Source organism: Dermatophagoides farinae, chromosome 1 (assembly GCF_024713945.1).
Source record: "Dermatophagoides farinae isolate YC_2012a chromosome 1, ASM2471394v1, whole genome shotgun sequence".
In the NCBI taxonomy this organism is placed as follows: domain Eukaryota; kingdom Metazoa; phylum Arthropoda; class Arachnida; order Sarcoptiformes; family Pyroglyphidae; genus Dermatophagoides; species Dermatophagoides farinae.
This window is the reverse complement of record NC_134677.1, coordinates 2,039,299-2,062,374: the sequence shown is the minus strand read 5'-3', so window position 1 is coordinate 2,062,374 and position 23,076 is coordinate 2,039,299. Positions and strand designations below refer to the sequence as shown.

Sequence of the window (23,076 nt, the reverse complement as noted above, 5' to 3'; positions counted from 1 at the left end):
TCAATCTTTTTTTTTGCTACTTTTCATACCACAAGATGGCAGCAAAGTTTTGATAATTTCAATTTTTTCTACGAATCTGGAAAAGTTTAAAAAAAAATCCACCTTGAAATTTGACTGATTTCATTTTTTTAATGTTTAATTTTATAAATTTAAACGATTTTTCACCAAATTAGCCAAAAATTATTAGTAAAGATAATGCCCATATGGATTGTTTTCTCATTCACAAGTTAATTATTAAATAAATGTATTTCTCTGTTTGACTGTGTGCGATTGTGTGTATATTCCAACAACAACATTGGTGGTGGGTAGATGTATATATGTGTCGGTGTTTGAATGTAAATATATGGGTGTGTTTTGACTAGTTAATCGTGTTTGATAAGAATAATAAGAATATAAAGAATAAATCAACATCAAGGGGAGGTCTTTTTTCCAAAACGAACAATATTAATGATTGTCATAAGACCAAAAGTTCAGAGAAGAGAAAAAAAGATTTAGAGAATTGTGGCCATTTGTTGTTTTAAAGATCAGATTCACCATACAATGCGGTGGAGAATGAACGATAATCTAATGCTCCAGGAATAGTTCCGGGTCCTTTGTATGGTGCCATGCGTTGGATACAATATTCAGCTTGATCTGGAGGCAATTCTCTTCTGAGGTCTTCAGCCGTAATATAAGGCTATAATAAAACAACAATAACAAAAAAAAATCAGAATACAAGGTTCAATTCGAAAATTAGCTTACCTTATCACTGGCCAAAATTCTAAATGAATCAATGATTTGTTCAGCCGTATCTGAATCGGTGCTTTCGCGAGTCATAAAATCAAGGAAAGCATCGAAAGTAACATAGCCAGTATTGTTTGGATCAACGCGGCTTATGATTCGTCTGAAATCATTTTCACCTTGACGATCATTCCTGATGTTATAACCAACAGAAATAAGGCATGATTTGAATTCATCAGGATTCAAACGACCAATACGAGTTTTGTCAAAATGATTGAATGATCCACGGAATTCATTAAGCTGTTCCTGTGTAATTCCTTTCGAATCACGAGTTAAAATCTGATTTTCAACTTCATTGATATTTCGTTGGATCGATGTCAACAACTGCTCCCATCCGACACGTAAAGTCTGAATTTGAAAAAACAGATAATTTAATAAAATTGAACATTATCAATGATTAGCAAAAGTATATACCTCCATTGTATATTGTGTATATCGATTTTCGAAAATCATATTTTCTTGTACTTCTTGATGGATCTTTTCCAATTCTTCCATATGAACTTTGTACATGTTAACAGCTTCTTCATATTGACGCAATTTCATCAATTGATCTTCCAATGAGCCTTGCATTCCCATTCCTATGGCAGCAACAGCATCAATATGTCGTTCGATCCATGGACCAACACCATTGGCTTTTTCGGCAAATTTCCTACGCAAACCTTCGTTACGTTGTTGTCGAATCAATTCTGATTGTAAAGTTTGATCTCGTTTTGGCACTAATTGTCTAACATCATTCCATTTAGCAGTAACTTCCTGTGGTAAAATTGATTGATTAGAAAAAATATTGCAGTAAAATTGACAAGACTTACAGATGGATGCAAAACAGTGTAGGGATTTTCAACACCACCAGGAATCTGATATTGAGTGGCAAAGCTTTGAATTTCCTGTGCTAATTTAATTATTGAATTATATTCTTGATCTGCTTCACCCAAGGTTCGTTTGAATTGTTCGTGTGCTTCTATCAATCCCTGAATTTCTTCAATCGTATGTACGATAAACATATCGACCAAATCTTCTCGAGCTCCATCCAACCAATTGTTGAATGGTGCAGCACGTTTAGCAAATTCCAAATGAAGTTGATCAATCTTTTCCAAAACACGTTCCGCTTCTTCTAAAGCTTGTCGTCGTTTTTGTGTCAATGTACCAAATCTATCCCATTGATCGCAGATACGTTGACAACGTGCATTTACCGAAGCCGAATCATGATAATTAAGCGAGTATAATTCTTGAGCAATGGCAGCAATCTGTTCAACACGATCTTGATGAGCACTAAGATCACTTTCAAAAGCTTCATGTTTCTTTTTGAGAGCTTTCACCTCATAAAGACGACAATTACGGAAATCTTGACTTTGCAACATAGCTTCTTTGCCTTGTGTCCACCCTTCATGAGTGTCGGCCTTATGTTTGAATTTTTGAGCCAAATGATCCAAACGTTCTAAGCGCATCATTTCGGAAAGAAGCCATTCTTCAAATCCTTTTTCAGCATGTTCCAACCCTTTCCAAGCATTATTGATATCTCGTACAGTTTTACCTTCCGATGGCATATATGCCGGTCGATTTGAAAGGCGTAATTTCGTTTGTAATGTATTGAATAATGTCTCCAATTTGCCTTTTTGTTCAACACGTGGTGGTTTATGCATACGACGATAGGCACGGAATTCTTCTAATTTTTTCTGAGCTGTACTCAATTTATTATCAGTGGTTTTATTCTCCAACCATGGAGTTGTACGTCGAATCCAATCCAATAGATCGCTAGCAAGACGTTCATATTCTTCCATCATACGTTCATTGTCCTGATTGACACGTAGAACTTTACAAATACGATTGGAAGCAGTTTCAGCCTAATGGATGCGAAAACATATAAATAATTTAATATGGTCAAATTATTGATTCGATTAAAGGCGCTTTAAAACAACATAGAACAAGCAAACAAATCAATTTTGGTAAATTGAAGCAAGCTTATCCTCGTTGTTATCACAATCACACACACGGACTAACATCCATCACCAAAAACCTCATACCTGTTGAGCGCCGGAAAAGGTGTGATAATACGATGAAACGTAAGTCATTACGGCACGTTCATCCGAAAGCGGACTAGTATTAATATCTGGGATTATTCGTCAATAAGGAAATGGAAGCCATTTTGTTTTGGTTTGATCATCAAATATTCAAATGGAATTGAAGCATGAAAAAAATAATGAAAAGCAAAGGTTAATAATCAATAATCAAGGTTTAGTTGCAATTTTAAATGAAATGATTAAACTCTTTATTTATCTCACACACTCATTCATTACTTTAGTTTGCCCAATTATATATTAGATGCAAATTATTAAGGTAAATTTATGTATGAAACGGCAATAGCATTCATGGAATTATTCGGAAATTTTGTAAAAGTAAAATATTCAAGTTATTATCAATGATTTAAATTGTAGCAAACAGCAGGCAGGTAAGTAGGCAGCAACAGCAACAGGCATGATGTTACCGACCATCTTGTTGTTGTATGGAACTGATGATGCAGTTCCATAAGGGGAAACAATATTGTTGTCGATAATGGTGTTGGGTACAACGGGCACACCCCCACCAATTCCAAAATTTTTTTTCGCTTCATTTGTTGGCTCAACGTTTACCTTTTGGGCACCTTTCAAGGCGTGATAATAACATGAAACGTATGTCATCACTGCACGTTCATCAGGCTTAACCATGTTGACCATTTCTAAAATGACCATACATTATTCCACATATAATAGTAATAATAATAATAATAATTTGTTTTGAAGAAATTTTTTGTTTCGTTTGTTTGTTACATTATCATTATTTTAAACGATATGAGAAAATTAAAAAGGGGAATAATGAAATAAAATAAAAAGAGACAGAGAAAGAAAGAATGAAAATTATAAATCAGAAGAAAATAACGAAGATCATCATCATTGGAAAGGAAAGGTCAAAAATATCATCATCAAACTATGATGTTGAATTATTTTTTTGTTTTGTTTTGTTTTGTTTGTTTCGAAAAAGGACAGTTTTCAATTTGAAAGAAGGAAAAAAATAAAAAATCCATGAATTAAATGAAAATGAAGCTTCGAAGAGAAATGAGAAAAAAAAATCCGAAGCTAATGGTCAAGAGTTATTCATCTTATTGTTTATTCGCGCAAAAAAAAAATAAAAAGAAGATTAAAAGAAAGAATGAAATCTCCAATTTCATCTCATGATGATTTGCGCTTACAATAATAATAATAATAAATAATTTTCTATCAACAATTTATTTGAAAAAATACAAACATACCTTCCGCATCCAACATTCGTGGTATGCCCAAATGTTTTTCGGCAACATCGAAAGCTGTGTTCAAATTTTCTAATGGATTGTCCTTAGAAGAAAAGAAGAAAGGTGTTAAAAGATGATGATATACAATCAGTAAAATGATCGCTTACTTTTGACAATTTAGAGTAATCAATCAAATCTGGACGATGACGATGAATCAATGCACAGAAAGCAAGACCATCTTTCCAGCTTAGATGGAAATTCTGTACATTAACATTACGATAAGGGGCAGTTTTTCTTTGGCACCATAATAGTAAACCTTCTTTGGCGGTCATTTCTATTTTAAAAAAATAAACATCAATTTTTTCAAATTCATAAACAAACAAACAAACAAAAAAATCAAAAATCAAACCTTCAACAGAAATATCTTGAATGGCAAATCGTAGAATAATGGTCCAAATAAGACCTAATGTCATTTTAGTATTACCATCGACAATTTCTTCGGCACCGATCGAAACCAATTTGACACCTTTACTGGCAATAAAATCCAATGCTTTATTCACATTGGCAATTTTGTGGAAACGCATTTTTCCACGATCAGGTTTCGGAAGTGTTTCACCCGATATCACTTCCAATAATAACATTAATTTTAAACCATTACGAAAATCTTCTTCAATATTCTCGATCTGTGTTCCAGCTTTGCTTAGATGTGAATTACACCATGCTGTGAATGTCTGTTTATTTTCCGGACAGGGGGAGGGGGAAAGTGGATCGGTGAAAAATAAAAAAAATTTATAAATTTTTTTGTTCGGTATTTCAATTTAAAAACGGATACAATCAGAAACGAAAAATTAAACGATATTATAAAAATGGAAAGAAACATAAAACAAAAAAATCGATTTGATCATCGATATAGATTGTCGAAAATCGTTTAAAACTTTACACATCATTGAAAAAGTAACAAAATTTATTATCAATGACCAACATCAGAAACATTACTATTGGTTAAGATTTTTTTTGAAAAAAACTTGACTTTTTTCTCTGACAAATTGTCACACATTTTTTTTTATTTTTTTTCTGCCAGTGACATCAACAACAACAACGAAAAAGATATTTTAATGGCAACCAATTCCACATTTCAAATTCAGACAAATTGTCACCATAGTTGCTTTTTATCATTGTCATCATCATTATATGAGAGTTCATTTTTTTCTTGGCCACAATTATGACAAGATAAAAATTGCCTGATTTCAACCTTGAAAGTTTAATCATAATTATTATTATTGTAAGTAAAGCAAAAAAAAAAAAAAAAAGAATTGGTGGGATTTTTCCGACAACAATTTCTCCACGATAGATGGATAGATAGTTTGTGCCCAAGCTTGATTACAAACATTACAGTTTTGTAGCCGGTTTTCTTTTTTTTGGAGGGGGTAACCGGTTTTCATTTCAAACGTTTTTTTTTGTTTTTTGTTTTGTTTGAGAGTCATTGTTGATTCGAATTCTATCTCTGAGATCAAAATCAAAAAAAAAAAAAAAAAAAAAAAAAAAAAAAAAAGATATACAACAACAGAAAATACCAACAAACACACACACAAACAATTGTAAATTTTTTTTCTACCGAAAAAAAAATCAAGTTCGGTTTGTTTATTTCTATATACAAGATTTATTGAAAATTCGTGCTCATAATAACAAATAATAATAATAATAAATAATCGATACAAATATTATTTGACTTGTGTTTGATGATGATGATGATCAGTAATTTTCGTAACAATTATGGCCAATTTGTTTGTTTTTTGTTCGAAACACACAACAGAATTTTGATGAAGAAAAAAAATTTTTTTTTTCTAATCATAATGTTCACGAAAATAAAACTACATTGTATCAAACAAGATATTTATGTTCATCACCTATGCGTGTCGTCAATGATTATGATCATCATCATCATCACCATCATATCATATATCCGGTATTGAGCTCATAATCCAATGGAAAAGAAGGAAAAAAAATTCTCATAAAATTTCATGGGAAATTGGTAAAATGTCTGTTCAGCCTTTTGGAAATGAAAACAACAAGAATGTTTTTTCTTTTTTTTATTAGTTGCCATCACAAAAAAATTGTTTTCGCAATGATGATGGTTTGTCTTCCTTGTGTACTGGTTGCCTTTTTTATTAGGTTTATGTCTGATTAACTGGACAACAACAACAAAAAGATTTATTTGGATAATATACTATAAAATAATCATCATCATCATCATCGTTATGGCATAAAGGCAAGTCAGAGTAACAAAAAAAAAAAAAAAAGAAATCGATTATACAAAAGGATCACAGAAGCGCTTTGAATGTCTAAATATGGAAAAATGAACTAATTATTATTACCACATTAGAATCTGAAACACAAAACAAAAAAAAACAAATAAATAAACCGAACGGAAAAAACAAAAACCTTCCTGTTGACCATGAGTTCAATCTCTTTTCTTTTGAGATCAAAAAAAAAACTTTAAAAAATACGACGAACATCAGAAAAAAAACATGAAATTGAATGTTTTTCATTCACTCCTAATCCATCATAATCATCATCATACGACGAATTCTTGATTTGATCAACACACACACACACACATAAACACAATAACAATCACGACCAGACTCTATACTATAACCTAGCCTAGTTGATAGTCATACACAAATCAAAAAAGGCTATTCTTCGTATACTTGGTGAAATATTGGATATGATAAGACATATGTATCAAAATGATAATTGATAGGTTTGTGAACAAGTTTTTGAAATTGCAAATTCAACTTTAAAGATAATTTTTTTGTTCTCTTGCAAACATTTTTGAATCACACACATACTCAATACATAAGAGCACCTTAAAAATGATTCAATCATACACATTTTTTCTCACTTGAATAAATGAATAAAATTGTTCAATTTTATTTTCGCAAGTTTATGATGGAGAATTTCAATGTCTATGTGTGTTTGAATCATCATTTTCATATATGCAAATCAATCAAGTAATTTGCATTGAATTTGTTGAGAATACACAACAATAATCCATTTTAGATTCAGAATGATTTTTTTTTATTATTATTATAAATCATTAAGTTGATGTGAGAAAAACAAATTATCAAAAAAAAATTGTGTGTGGTCAATCGGTGTGTGTGTGTGTGTTTGGGAAAAATATCAAAAAAAAAGGTGGCTAATGATGATAATTTGAAATGATTAAATAAATTTTCTCTCTCTCTCTAACTCTTTTTCGTAAATGATACTTTTTTTTGAAATGATGATCTAATTAGGGTAAAAAGTGGACAATCCTCATTTGACCGTTTAGATTTGATTTATTCTATTTTTTTCGTTTCATTCAAGTAAATAGAGTAAAAAAAAACAATTTCTTAAATGCAATAAATGGGCGTTAATTTAATTTGCCCATCCAATACAATAAATCTCATTCAATCTCACACTGACAAACACACACACACAAAACAATCTAAAGAATGGATAATCCGAGCAAAGAAATAAAAATGAAAAAATTTTGTTGCGGATGAAAAAAAAAATTATAATCTTTAGCTGTTGTTGTTGTCGCCGTCGTCGTCATCATTCACGAAAGATAACAATAATTTTCATCAAAATGAAAATTTGCAAACCAAAAAAAAATCTCTGAAAAAAATTCGTCTAAATTAGATGTGTGTGTGTATGTTTTGTGTATCTCGAAGAAGAAAAAAAACTGGAACACACAAAACAGAAAAAAATATTCACTTGATTTTTTTTTTAGTTTCGTGAATCTTTTTTTTATCATCAGAAAAAAATAACCAAAATTTATAAGGATACGGATAAGACGAAAAAAAAACAGAAAACAGAGATCATCTTTTGTCTTCCAGGCTATTTTCCAATGATGTTTATGTGTGTGTGTGTGTGTGTAAGTGTGTTTGTATGCACGAGCATCAATCATATCATCAAAGAATGGAAAACATCGGCGACGACTATGATGATGATAATGATGCTGACCACAGAGCTTTTTTTTCAACTTGAAATAAAAAAAAAATGAATTGAAGTCTGCATACATTTAAATCATCATCATCATCATTGTTAAATCAAAAATATATATATCTTGAACTAATAAAATGAATGGACACGACTTGTTTTTACCGTTGTTCGTTGTTTTTATTTTATTTTTTCACAAAAAAGGAATAAGATCCGAACGAATCATCATGTATATAACCTTAAGCACGAAATGGATGGAAATGAGATCATCATCATTCTATGATGAGCAATAATTTTCACTGTTATTTCATTGAAATAAAAAAAAACTGCACAAACAACATAAAGTTTTATACATAATATAATGATGATGATGATGATGATAATAAAATATGGCGCCCACATGTTTTTTTTTTGTTTTTGAAATTGTTCAAGATTATAGTATCGGGAAAAAAGATCTATATGTCTATTACAAGACATACAAAAAAAAATAATCAAAAAACAACAAAACAGCGAAATAAAGATCAAAGATTTTGAACTATCGATAATAATAAAAAAAGATTGCTATCATTATGACAAAAAATCTTGTGTGTGTGTGTGTGCGAGCCTTTGGTGTTACAAGAACACACATCTAACCACAAAGATTTAATACAAAAAAAATGAATGAATGAATGAATTTAACAAATTGTAAATTGGATGGAACAAATTTTGATTTTTTTTTGTTTTTGTTTTTAGATATTATCGATATACTTTTTTAGATTCATCAATGGTCAATATAAAATGACAATGTAAATTTGAACACACACACACACACACACACAACATCAATATCGATATCATCATCATTGCCAAGAAAAAAAAAATCCCATTATCAGTCGATATTGAATAAAATAGGAATAGATAAATACACAATCATCGAGACTATTGTTTTTCTTTCATTCGGAAACTTTATTATTACTTTTGTATATACATTCATTGGGAAAATTGAATGAACACAAACAAAAATCTGAAATAGACAAAACAAATGATCAACAATATCGATGACACACCACAAAGTATCATCATCATCATCATCATCAGGTGGAAGATCAATGACACCATTTGCGATCATGATGATGATGATAATGAATCAAAAGTCTTTCAAAAAACATTATCTAAATTCTCATCATTCCCTCAGAGATAAACATGATTATATAACAACAATTTGTTATTTTGGTTTATTATTATTTCAATTCTACAATCATTGTACGCTTAATTACCACAAAACTCTGTGTTTGTGTGTTATGTATGTTTTATTGACATTCCAACAAGTTGTCATGTCGTTGTTGTTGTTGTTGTTGTTTGATCTACAACTATGTAAAAAAAACAACAACAAAATTGAAAACGCCCACACGATATACATGATGATTATATATATATATATACACACACACATAGACAGATCATTGCTTGTTAATTAAAAGATCATCACAATCTATTTTTTTATGAGTAATTAAAAAAACTTTGACTTGATTTTTTCGTTTTTTTATGACATACACACATGACCAACCAAAAAGGCAACAAATTATTTGCTGTAAATATAGAATTTTATTTTTTTCATCATCATCATCATCATCATTATAGACATGAATGAGAAATCATCATCATCAACATCATCATCATCATCATCAGGATTAATCATTATATTGCAAGCAAAACATACACATACACAAGATTGATTCATATAAATGTAAATTATTTCCAATAATGGTCATTATGTTGTTGTTTTTGGATATTCACGATTATTTTTTCCGGTCAAACTATTCATCTCCATCCATATAAGATGGTCATCAATAAACAAACAAGTAGCATAAATATATATGATCACAACATATATAATAATGGATATGGATAAAATCATAAATCAATAGAGATTAGATTAGATGTGATTAGAACATTTTTGATTGTGATGGATTTTTTTTTGCTTCTCGTTCATTCAAATTATTAAATTCTGTTAAGGACATTTTTTTTCTTTTTTTTCATTGAAAAATATACAGAAATTTGTTCAAATAAAAAAGGATGAATTTCCTTTTTTTTGTTCGTTGATGTTGATGTTGATGTTGTTGTTGTGTATTATGGATCACATACATAACCACTCGTCTATAAAATAATCCATTAAAAAAATAAGGATTTTTTCCTCTCTGTTTGTTGCCTGATTTTGGAAAAAAAAGCTTCATCTCTGTCAGATTATCGGATCATGAAAAAAATTTTTTTTTTTGTGAATTCATGTGAATAATATAATCAATCAGTAATACAATCCATCTTTGGCAATCAAGATTGATGTATGTAGAAAAAAAACTATCGATATCGACCATGCTCTGTTGCTGGGAAGTATGTTGGTAGATTGGCAAAAAAAAAAATTGTAAAATAAAACTACCTGGGTGATCCATAATGGAATTTAACTATTATTTTGGACCATACACACTCACACATAGAAACAAAAAAAAGTAGGAAATCTCAAATTCGATATGATATGATGAGATTGAGGCCAATCTTTTTGCATTTTTTTTGTCGAATTGAATTGAATTAGATTGAACCAATTTTTTTTTTATTTTTTTCTGTTCAAATATTTTTGTCAAAACAGGCAAATAAACTGGAAAATCATTACTAAATCTTACGCCTCGAGGATACAGATTCACATATATATAACCATACGAGAGAGAGATACAGCCGTAAAATGTGAAACACTCAAAAACCGTATCTTTTCAAATAATTTTCATTTTTTTTTATTAGCTAATTAAAATATAATAATTAAGATATTTCCAGGGAAAAAAAATTCAAAACATGATTCACTAAGCAACAAACGGTTATTTTTAGAAAAAAAATATGTAAAGCAAAAAAAAAAGTGTTTCATAGAAAGTGTTGTGGGCAACCGAAAAAGTTAATTTAACTGATTGACATGCTTTTTTTTGCCGGTTATTGTCGTCATCATCATCATCATCATCATCATCATCATCATTATCATTTTCAATGGTGTTGATGGCAACAATGTATGTTATATTCTGAGAAAAAAAATCCTTATTATTACCAATAACATTTGTAAATACATCTCCAGTAACAAAACATCACAACCAAATCGGATTATTTTCTCCTATTTACTATACACACATAATTATGTAAATGAGAAACGTAAAGTGTTTAGTGTGGATATAATAATGTAAAATCAATCGATCGATTGAATGATTGAAATTGAAATCATCATCATCATCATCATGGCTTTTTTTTCTTGAATGATTCATATGCATGAATCAATTCAATTTTTTTTTTTTGGAATAAATTATTGTTTGAAATAGAAAAAAAAATTTAAATAGCTAAATTGATAGCAAAAAAAATCGGTAGCCAGGAAGAATAAAATAAGATCGATCCAATCTGATCATCATCAATAAAGTGGCATGATAAATGGACAACAATAACAAGTATGAAAGAGAAAGAGAGGAAAAAACAAGTTAAAAAACATTCGGGTGAACAACAACAATCGGCTATCAAGTATTTTAAGAGCATAACAACACGTCAATCAAAATAAAAATGACGAGAGGCAATCATCATCATCATCATCACCATTTTGACCGAGAACAAAATGAAATGACCTTTTTTTTGTATTTCTACTACGAATACGATAGGATTCGGACAACCCAAGAAAATAATCGGCCTCACTAAAAGAACAAAAAAAAATTCAACATCGATGATCAAAAGTTCGACAAAATGTGCTAATTGGATCACAAAGCAAATCACAATGATTTTACTTTGTCTCCGTTTATTGTCTTACAATCAATACAAATCGTTTTTTTTTGTTATTTTTCACGATTGTAACCATTTAATAAAATGTCAGAACATATATGAACATTTGTTTGTATAAATTGTTGGACAACAACATTTGTGTGTGTGTGTGTAAGTATTTGAGTTTCACGATAGACACGTGCGTGACACATATCCTTTTGAACTATCAATCTTGATTGATAGTAATATTGTGGATATATTGAAAATCAGAACAAGGTTTTTTTTGTTATTTTTTTTTCTCATTCGTCCATCAAAAATGTCAGAATATTGAATGTGACCATATATACCGGATTGTCAAATTTTGTCTGTTTTATTTTTATACGGTAAACATATTTTTTTCAATGTTTACTTTGGACATTTTTTTTCTGCATTTCTTCTTGGAAAAAAAAACATTGACGACCACAGAATCAATATCAAAACATTCATATGGTTGTCAGTCAAAAAGAATGAATGAGAAAAAAAAACCAAAAAACCAAAAAAAAAAAAAAAAAAAAAAATTGCATGCATGTTTTTTTTTGGCAATTGAATTAGATTCCTACATCTCCCCCCTCCTTCGGTTGTTCATGAAAATGTTTGCTATTTTTTTTCAAAACAAAATGTTGATGTTGTAACCAAATTTTTTTTTCCTACTGAAAATATATTTGCACCACCACTACTACCAAAAAAAAAAAAAAAAAAAAAAAAAAAAATGATATTCAAATATGGCCAGTTTGTAGCTTGTTTATGTTTATAGTTTTTATTTTTATCGATTATAAATATCGTCAATTTAGCCGATTTTATCAATGTCGTATTGCATTAGATAGTTGGCTAAAAAACATGCAAGTGTGTGTGTGTGTGTGTTATGAATAGCTCATTTTTTTTAATGACAAATATTATGCATCCAATATAAATAAATTGAGAAATAATAAAAACAACAACGAAATAAAAAAAATGAACATTCAATTCGATATTATTATCGAATATCATCAATCAGACAGAATGAAAGAAAGATAGAGCAAAAAAAAAACCTACGCATATTAGGCAAAAAAAAAATTTATCATTATTATTCACCATCAAATGTGAATGAATTTCTTTCTGTTTTTTTTTTATCCATCATCATCATCATCATCATTGAATCTAATTTTTTACTGGCTGCTGCTATCACTACATGACCAGATAAAGAAAAAACAACCCAAAAAAGAGAATTAATGCAACCACCAAGATATATCCAGATACAAACTGGCATTGAAAAAGATAATAATTTCACAATCCATTGGATAGGATAATATACAGTATACATCATCATGAAAATGATATTATAATCCAATTTTAAATAACAGCAACAACAACAACAAATAGAAAAAACAATTGAAATTTAAAATCTATATATAAAATCATTATCCATCATCAATGTACGCGCGTGTGTGTGTGTGTGTGTGTTTGTTGGTGTTGTAGAACACACATATGGAAAATTTTCTAATTTCACACCTGAGCTGCATAATTTCCATGGTTTTTTTTCTTCAACGTTCATTTGACAAACAAATGAAAATTTAAATTTATTTATTATGACAATCGTAATCAACAAGTAAATTGTAATGCATTTATGATTTTTTGTTGTTGCCGTTGTTGTCGATGTTGTTGTTGTTACCTGATGACAAGTGGATGAAATTACAATTTTCTTTTTCTTTCTTATCTTGATGACAAATTATATTTTCTTTCAATGTAATGGCCATCGATGATATGTAGCTAATGAAAAGGAATGTCAATCTTTGAACCATAAACACTATAAAAAACAGAATAAAATTTTTTTTTTTAATCAATCATCATCAACACACACACACAGGAACAAATATATTGGGTTTCCAGTAAAAAAAAACGGGATAAATAATTACAAACATCGGTGGGAATATCATATATATATATAGGAATTCAAATCCATCAAGTATGATGTGAATGATTTAAAATGGTAATTTTATTCTATAGCATTTTGCCAGTTAAATTATAAAAAAATACAAACTCAAAGTGAAATGAATCCTGCCAATTTATAAAGTGATTAAATTGAATGATTTGATGACATTCAACAATTCTAACCGGAATCAATCAACTATAGTTGATTTTCTATTGTTTATTACAATTTTTTTTCTATCAAATAGTATAAACAATTTAAGTGATTATCTTATCGAACAAATCGTTGGATTAAAATCTCCAAAAAAAAAAACAATGATGATTAAAAAGGGACAAACTGATTCGAACAATATACAAAAAACGGGTGCGTCTAACAAAAAAGTGGATTATAGAAAAAACAATCAAATAAGCGATTATATGGTTATTTATGAATATAAAATAGACTAGGCTACAAAGAAATTTGTATTTCCAGATATGTTTCAACAGGATATATGAATGTTACCATAAACACAAACATATAAAGCGGAACTATTTCAAAAAATAATATGGAAACAAATCGATAATCATCAAGTAATCATGAAATGTGGTCATCAACGATGACGATGACCGCGATGATGATGACAGAAACATTTCAGCAACAAGTATTTCTTTTTTCTTTTTTGTTGGAAATAATAATCTTTCCCTCCAGGTTTAAAAAAAAAATTCGAATGGATAGCCGTAACGATAAAAAAAACAAAATTGGATCAACATTCGATGTCCAACGATCGTGGTCATGTGGTCATCATCATCTTTAGCAAAAAGAGAAAAAAAAATTGTCACTGTGATTATCATCGGTCATCGGATTTTTTTTTTTTACTTTTCCGATCCTCGGCTTTTTTTTACTTGGGAGAAAGTTCAAGTGTGTGTGTGTGTGAAGGCTAAATCATCACCAAGACCAATCAACAAGCAATAAGTATTTTAGCCTAACAACAACAACAATATTGCACACCATCATCATGGATGTATAAAAATTAAAATTTTTTTTCTAAATTTTTAAATTCAATCAAATTAAAATGTAAATGGAAAATTTCATAAAATGAATGTGTCAAGAAAAAAGCAACAAACAAGTGTTACATGAACAACATACATATATCCATCATCATCATCATCATCATCGGTATTTGACTAGGTTCAATAAGAACAGACATGTCTAGACTGATCATTTGTAATTAACACCAAAACATTTTTTTAATTGTACATGGGAAAAAATGCTGTGCTATCATGTAGACATGATGATCTAATCTATAAATGATAAATGATAATGATAACAAGAAGCCACATATCTATAGTCTATTTAATAGTTGATTATAGAATTTGAATTTGATCAAATTATTATTATAACCTCGAAACATTCGCATTATTTAATCATAATAATGATAAAATAATCAATTCAATGTAATTTATCATCAAGTCAAATGAAATGATGAGAATAATGATTTCTAAATCATCATTGAATGAAAATCAAAAGATTAATTATGAATCAATTATGAAATGACAAATCCAATTTACTTGTATTATTAATGAATATGGTTGTTATCAATAAGTAATTTTTTTTCTGAAAAAAAATCATTAGCACTTTCCGATGAAATCTACAACATTTGTAATTTGGTATTAGATAACTTAACCTTTGTACCTGCTGTATTCGTATTCATTATCAACAAAAAATTTATGGAGTTTAAATTGACATTGAATTTCAAAGAATTTGCAACAATAAAAAAAAATATTTTATATGTTTATGCCAAATGGGCATTTATTGTCATTCATTCATTTTTTATTTTGAAAAAAATGGAAAAAAAATTTAAAATGAACAAAACTGTTGTTGTTGACAACCGATGGCATTTGATATACCGGTAAATGATGAATGGAAAGAGAAAAACAAGAATTTCACTGAAATTCTTTTGCTATTCAATGTAAAGTGTGTAATTCAAAAATTATCGTTTCTATTTTTATTCATCAATACATTCCATACGGTAAACACACACACACACACATACACATACACAATCCTTTATGTTCTATACAATTCATTAAAGAATAAGATTATGATCTTTTTCTGTTTTTCGGATTGAATGTTTCACTAAAAGGAATTTCTTGATGTTATTTCTAGAGTTTTCTCCGTTTTCCCTCTTTTTTTTTCTCTTCATCATCCAGAAAGGAATCTAAAACATTTGTAATCGTCATAATAATAACGATAAAAAACCAGTGGCAGATCAACCATTCCATGGGCCCTGGGCAACCGCCCACTGCGCCCAATGATAGATCCGCCACTAATAAATATAACTAAATTCCATGAGAGGAAGAACAAACAAAAAAAGGTTTAGAAACGGTTGCTGTTGTCGTATTTTTTACAAATTAAATATTTTTGAAATCGGAAAAAAAGAAGAAAAAAATTTCCGTACGAAAAAAAACTACTCGAATCGAAAACAAAAATAAAAAAAACTGATTTCCTCCATTACCGCCACGATTATCGTCATCATGTTTTTGATCTTTGTTTTTCTTCATATTTTTTCCATTGTTAAAAATAGCAAATCATGAAAATATCATTATTCATCGACATATAATAATAATAATAATAATAAAAACATCCTATCCATTGTATATTTGTTGATATTTTATTGAATATCCATAATCGATATCGGAAATCGATAGATATTATTTGAAAAACATGAATAAAAATGTACTCTATAGATCGAAATTAACTTGAAAAAAAAACAAAAAAGAGGAAAAAAAATGACAAATGTGATGACAATAGTTGATTGGATATATCCTCTACATTTCATTTGTTTTTTGAATGTCTATTTTTCGAAATAATCTATGAAACGATGATGATCGATGATTATCGAGAATCTTTCGAGACAAACAAACAAAAAAAAAAATATGATAATCGTGTTGTACACATACACCAATCACACATAACCGAATACGATCAAAACAACAATAACAAAACATACAACTGATGATGCTTTGGAAAAGAAATTCAAGTCAAGGCAAAAAAAAATAATAATAATTCAGAGCAGGACATACTTGGATATTTACTAACTGAATACATAACCATACCCCAAACACACACACACACACAACACTTCATTTGTTTCTTTCATCATCATCATGTTCTTGTTCTCTTTTTTTTTATTTTTCCTATTTATTTTCAATAATAATAATATAATAATATTATCCTTTGAGAACTAATTTTAGAAACTCGATCAACATCAACAACAACAACTACAATGGAAAAAATATTCAAAATAACTTATTCGTCACCATTCATTCATTTGAAGAGTGAAATAAAGTATTAAAAAAACAAATTCTTCATCATTGACAGAATTCTTCGACATGAAAAAAGCCTACTGTTACAAACATAAAATGAATGAATGATTGAATGAATACGAAAAAAAAGACAACGCCTCAAACATCATCAAACAATTCTGACATCATATGGCAGACAAACACACACATACACACACACTAATACACATCAATCAAACGGGTTAAAGATTGCAAGAGAAGAGAAAAAGAGAATCTCAAGAATCATTGGCATACATTCCATCAATTCTTTTTAGTTCAACATTATTTTGTCCTATTTGATCAACAACAACAACAACAAAATAGTTTTGCACCCGAATTTAGGCGAATCGGTAAATTGATGATGATTATGGTGATGATGACGATGAAAAACAAGAAGACAAAAAAAAAAGAAATTTGATAATTTTTGCTGACAACTGTGAATACCATAATTCATTTTTTTTCCTTATTTTTTTCTATGATAAAAAATTTCTTTGCTAAAATTGTTAAGATTTATGAAAAAAAAATTTTTTTGTCGATATGGAATATGATGATTCCATGCCGAAAAGAACGGAAAAAAATTAGTTCAATGATCCTGTAAGTGAATGAATGTAATTCAATTGGCGCAAACTCAATATTCGAAACTAGAAAGATTCCTGGAACAACAATATAAGCATTATAGAGTATAGAATAAGATAAAGATTGAATGATGCTGAATAATTCTTTACATCATATACAGATATAGAATAGTGAAACTATTAAATGGATAAATGCTTACTGATCTACCTAAATTGTTTCAAAAATTTGGACTAGTCATGTAGGCAAAACAAAGAACAATTTATTCGTACTAACCTTTCTTTGTTGTTTTTCCCATGCTGGATCTAATAATCCTTCACGTTCCCATTCTTCTTCTTGTTCCATATAACCATCTGGTTGTGGACCACCCATCATTTGTGGTGAAGTATTATTATTCATCATATATGGGCCTTGATGCATCATATCGACCATTTTATTATAATAATTATTATTATTATTATCAATTAAACAATTAGATGATTGTTTATATTGATTATTATTATCGTTGTTATTATACAAACAATAATCGATTTGTTGTTCACTATTTTTATTGTTTAAATAATCGAATCGATAATGTGATTGTTGTTGTTGTTGTTGTTGCAATATTAATGGATGATTATTATTTGAAATCAATGGATCATTTTCATTACTTTTAAATGATAATAATGAATTTGGTGACAATGATGATGATGATGATATCACTTGGTCAATAAGAACACAATCATTATTTTGTTGTTGATTATTTACACAATAAACATTATCGATCGTCGTTGGTGATGATGATGATAAATTGATTGGATTATGTACTTCTTGTTCTTGTTCTTGGCTATCCACCTCTTTTTTTTCAATCAAAAACGGAAATTCGTTTGTTTGTCGATCTTGTTGTTGTCGATGTTTTTTCGTACTAAACCAATGCCAAAATTTGTCCGATAATATTAGATGAATGAGTAGAAAAAATAATGAAAATTGAAACAATTCTGTAAAGACAATTATTGATTGTGAATCATTCGTTGGTAGGTGTTGATCGATGCCGGTTATATCAAACGTACAGCCACAAGGAATCCAGACAAAATCTAGCAGGTAAAACAACAAAAAATTTTAAAATGATTCGAAAACATTGATTGAAAAAAAATGCTAAACCTGTATACGATGTACGATCTATTCTGAATGTAGAAATATTAAATAAATCACTATGATGATCGATGAATTTTGTTGCTGAATCGAATGAAATTAAACAATCCACCACTTTTTGTTGTTGAATGCTGATGTTTGGATACAATTTTGAATGAGGATCAAACACGAATGACGATAAACTAGCAAATGGCGGCGTCTGATCTTCAATGTTGATGGCGTCCGTTGGATTGCCGGCAGAAACAGCAGAAACAGCAGCAGCAGCAGCAGCAGCAGTGATGGCGGCATAAGATTTTGCCTCTACCACTAAAAACGGGATGGATAGTATAAATGTAGCAATCGAAAAAATCCAGTTTTCCAATAATAAAAACGACTGCGGCTGCCAAAATGGAGAGGAACAGTTATTTGAGTGTTGATAACAGTCGATTGATGATGTTAATGTTGATGATGATGATGATGATAACCGAATTGGTTTGATTATAATAAATTCAGTAACTACTACGATGCTTAGGATGATGATGATGATGATAGCATTGAAATGATGATATGATAACAACCACCACCACCACCACAATCGCCAACAAAAATGATTGAAAGAATTTGAATCGATGCCAATCTTCGTTTCAATTGTTGTTGTTGTTGTTGTTGATGATGATGATAATAATGTTGATTCAAATGTTGTGATCAAATCGGAAATATCTGAATTTTTTTTTTGACTGAAAATCATCAACAAATGAAATTCGTTTATTCAGGACCCCCACCAAAAAAAAAAAAAAAAATAAAAAAAAATAAAATAAAATAACAATAGTTTTTCTTAAATGTGAAAAATTCGAGCAATTGTTTTGTATACAAGTAAGTGAAAGAAGAAGAAGAAGAAGCACAGGTCAAAACTAACGGTGGTCCAAAAAAAGAAATAATTGATTAATATTTGACTTGTTCATTTAATTGTTGAATGTGCTTCTACCACTAATGAATGAATGGTAGCTAGATCTTTGTGAATACAACTTTGTTTGCAAAAAGAAAGAAAAAAATTTCCTACATTAAAAAAAACCTTGAAAATTGATGGAAATTTTCTCCATTTCCTTTTCAAACTCTTTCACCTATCAATATAATATTTGCCGTAAAAAATCAATTAATTTTACACGACAGGTGAGAATTTATCATGATCATGATCATCATCGATAACAACAACAGCAGCAATCATGACATCCGTTCAAATTATTTGATTCACAACAACAAAGCCTTGATCTTGCAATCAAATAAACACATTCATGATGATGATGATGATAATAATGGAACAACTAGAAGAGAATTCATCACAAAAAAAAAAAAAAACTGATTTTTTTTTCGTTACACATCTCTAGTAGATTTTTCAAGTTTTTTTTTGTATTTTATTATTATTTGGGTTAATAAATTATCGTTTTTTTTTTGCTTACTTATCCAACAAACTAATCATACAGATTTGCGTTTTTTTTTTACAAACACACACACACACACAGTATAAATAGAAAGGATATAATATATAAAATCTGACTCTTTTCTTTTCATTTTTTTCCCCACTAAAATTAGCATCTTTTTCTGGTAGCCAATGCAAAAAGAAAAAAAAATGTAATTAATTCACCATTTACGAATACAACAGTAGCGTATTTATTTGCAATCACTGGGCATCTCTTCATCTTATTCTCTGTTTCATACTCATTCTATTTTAAATCATCGTTATCGTTATTATTATTTGTAACATGATGAACATCAAAGAAACTATAAAAAAAATGGAAAAAATGGTTTCTTACCAAGAAAAACAACAATTCATTGATGATGAAGATTGTTGTCGATTGTTGTTGTTGTTGTTGTTGTTGTTGTTGCAAAATTTTTGAACATATAAAAATATTATCCAATTAACGAGCGTGTATTGTGGATTTTTGTTAATTTGATTTGATTTGTTTAGAAACAATAATAATAATAATATCTCGGTCGATATGAATGGTTATGGATTTATGGATTTATTACAATCTATCGTTATCAAACGATTTGATGTTTCCAATAGGATATTAGATCAATCGACAGACGCACACACAAACACACACACACACACACACACACAAAACAATCATTCGGAATCAAATTGATGACTGAAAAAAAAACATCACCAGGAATGAATAGAAATACAAAATGAAAAAATGCCAATTATTTGCCTAGAAAACAAAAACAAAAAAAAAATTCCATCAAGTAAACGCAAAGCCAAGATTTTTCTTTTTTGATTCTCGATTATTTTATTATTCCCATTGTTTTATCCACACACACACAATTTTCATTTCAAGTAAACATTTGCCATAAATCTACTAAATTTATCAATCTTTTGCAATTGAAATGAAATGAAATGATGATCCATTCATTCATTCATTCATTCACCACCATCATCCGGGGGAAAAAAAATTCATTCATATTAAACACAACAACTCTTTTAACACAACATTTGCCAATTTTCTTCAATGGCATAAATCAGTGGCGTCGAACCGATAAAAGGAGAGAGAGAGAGAAAGAGAGAAAACAGAGCAACATAAAGAAAAAAAAATGCATCGCGTTGCAATTATATTTTATTGTTGTTGTTGATGATGATGATGATGATGATGATCTTTTCAGGAAAGGATGCTAATATAGAATACATTCCAGGTTAAAATCTTGTCATTATCATCATCATCATCATCATCATCAACATCAATTTCGTTTACTGTTTTTTTTTTGCATACAAAGTAGAACAGGAGTAAATAATAATAACGAAATGGAAAAAAAAATTTAAAACACTCGACATACATTTTACATTGAAAATTGGTTGTTGTTGTTTTTTTTTTTTTTTGATCACTCAAAACCATAAAGCGGATATGGAATGTGTGTGTGTGCGTGAAGAAACTTTTTCTTGACTTGACAAATTTATTTCATTTCACCGAAAACAAATTATGATCATCATCATCATTGTGGTTTTTTTTATTATAAAATAAAAAAAAAAAACAAAAAAAAAATTTTGGACGCAAATGAAAATTTTGAAATGGCAATTTTTTTTTCTTGAGTGTAGATTGTGATGTACAATATATATATTCAAATTAAAATCGTTCATTAATGTTTTTCATAAATTTTCCTTAATTTTCGTTAAGAATCTCCCGTAAGATTAATCATATTCCATTTTCCATGCATTTTATTTTGACCACCATTAATTGATCATCATCATCATCATCATCAGCAGCAGCATCAGCATCGTGAATTGATATGATCAAAGATAATCGAAAATATTCGTATCGATAGATGGATAATGATTACCGAATGAGATGAATGAAGAGACATAGCAGAAGCAAAAAATAAAAAAAAAATAAATTAATGACTTTGAGTTGATTATTGAACACCACGACCATCAACAACAAGGATCTATTTAATCCTTGTATGATGATAACATCATCATCATCAAGCACCAGCAACAAATATGGATATTTTTTTTCTTCTTTTTTTTCATTTCTTGATTTTGATAACATAAATAGATAAGAAATTAATGAATATTTTTACCACGAAAAAAAAAATAAAGTAAATTTTTTTTTTGTTTCTAATAATTAATATCAATTTCGATTCAGGCTATATTTACACTTGTTTTGTTTGACCGATTAGATTGTATGATGATGATGATGAATTTATGTCAACAAAACAACAAAATTTTTTATTTTTTGATTTTCGCCACAAACAAAACAAAACAAAAAAAAATCATTCGATGGATCGAAATGGACATATATACTTGGCTATAAATATTGACACTTGTTGCTTCCGATTTCAATCATAATCAACAAACAAACGGAACAAATTATTTTTATTGATTATTGATTATGGAAGGCAAAATATTGAATGATGGAAAGAAAGAAAAAAAAATTAAATTACAAAAGAAAAACAAACAGGTTTTTGTATACACACACACACACACATACAAACACCAAAGTTGAATCAAGTCATCATCATCATTATAGAAAAGTTTGTGTTGAAAATTTTTTTTTTGTTTTTGTTTTTCTTTCATCCAGATGAAATGAAATAAAATGAAATGAAAAAAAATTAACAAATCCAATCATCACCAATCACATCATCATCATCATCATGAATTGAATGATCAATACAACAATTCACACAAACAAGCTCATCATAATCATTTTGCTATGCTGTCGTAGGAATTGGGAATGTGAATGAATGAACTTTTGAAAATAAGGTCGATTTAAAAAATTCAAAAAAAAAATTTTTTTTTTTTTGGATTTTTGACAATCACAACTCACAAAATATATATTTGATTAACTTCATTATCA

The 23,076-nt window shown here is 29.0% G+C and overlaps 1 protein-coding gene across 5 annotated transcripts; it reads right to left on the bottom strand.

Moving 5' to 3' along the window:
• Window positions 1-109: 109 nt before the first annotated feature.
• On the bottom strand, window positions 110-23,009 carry Actn (alpha actinin). Of its 5 annotated transcripts, none has more exons than XM_075733969.1 (11): window positions 22,711-23,009; window positions 18,758-19,464; window positions 17,894-18,690; window positions 4,452-4,773; window positions 4,210-4,376; window positions 4,064-4,145; window positions 2,802-2,887; window positions 1,590-2,621; window positions 1,195-1,533; window positions 742-1,128; window positions 110-676 (listed from the first exon to the last, which is right to left on the bottom strand). In XM_075733969.1, exons 1-11 carry the CDS (start codon window positions 22,794-22,796, stop codon window positions 518-520), a joined length of 4,164 nt encoding a protein of 1,387 aa, XP_075590084.1. In that variant the 5' UTR covers window positions 22,797-23,009; the 3' UTR covers window positions 110-517. The 5 variants fall into 5 exon arrangements, with proteins under 5 accessions (XP_075590084.1, XP_075590078.1, XP_075590097.1 ...); XM_075733963.1 differs by lacking the exons at window positions 2,802-2,887; window positions 22,711-23,009 and adding exons at window positions 3,267-3,493; window positions 20,539-20,875; XM_075733982.1 differs by lacking the exons at window positions 2,802-2,887; window positions 22,711-23,009 and adding exons at window positions 3,408-3,493; window positions 20,539-20,874.
• Between the last annotated feature and the right edge of the window lie 67 nt (window positions 23,010-23,076).

What these genes read in the sequence shown, in the direction of transcription:
- Actn (XM_075733963.1), bottom strand. Translation starts at nt 20,558, where the DNA reads ATGAATTGTTGTTTTTCTTG. An exon ending in ATTACTCTAAATTGTCAAAA is followed by an intron (nt 4,146 to 4,209) that starts GTAAGCGATCAT and finishes TTTTCTTCTAAG; the next exon opens with GACAATCCATTAGAAAATTT. An exon ending in GAATTTTGGCCAGTGATAAG is followed by an intron (nt 677 to 741) that starts GTAAGCTAATTT and finishes GTTTTATTATAG; the next exon opens with CCTTATATTACGGCTGAAGA.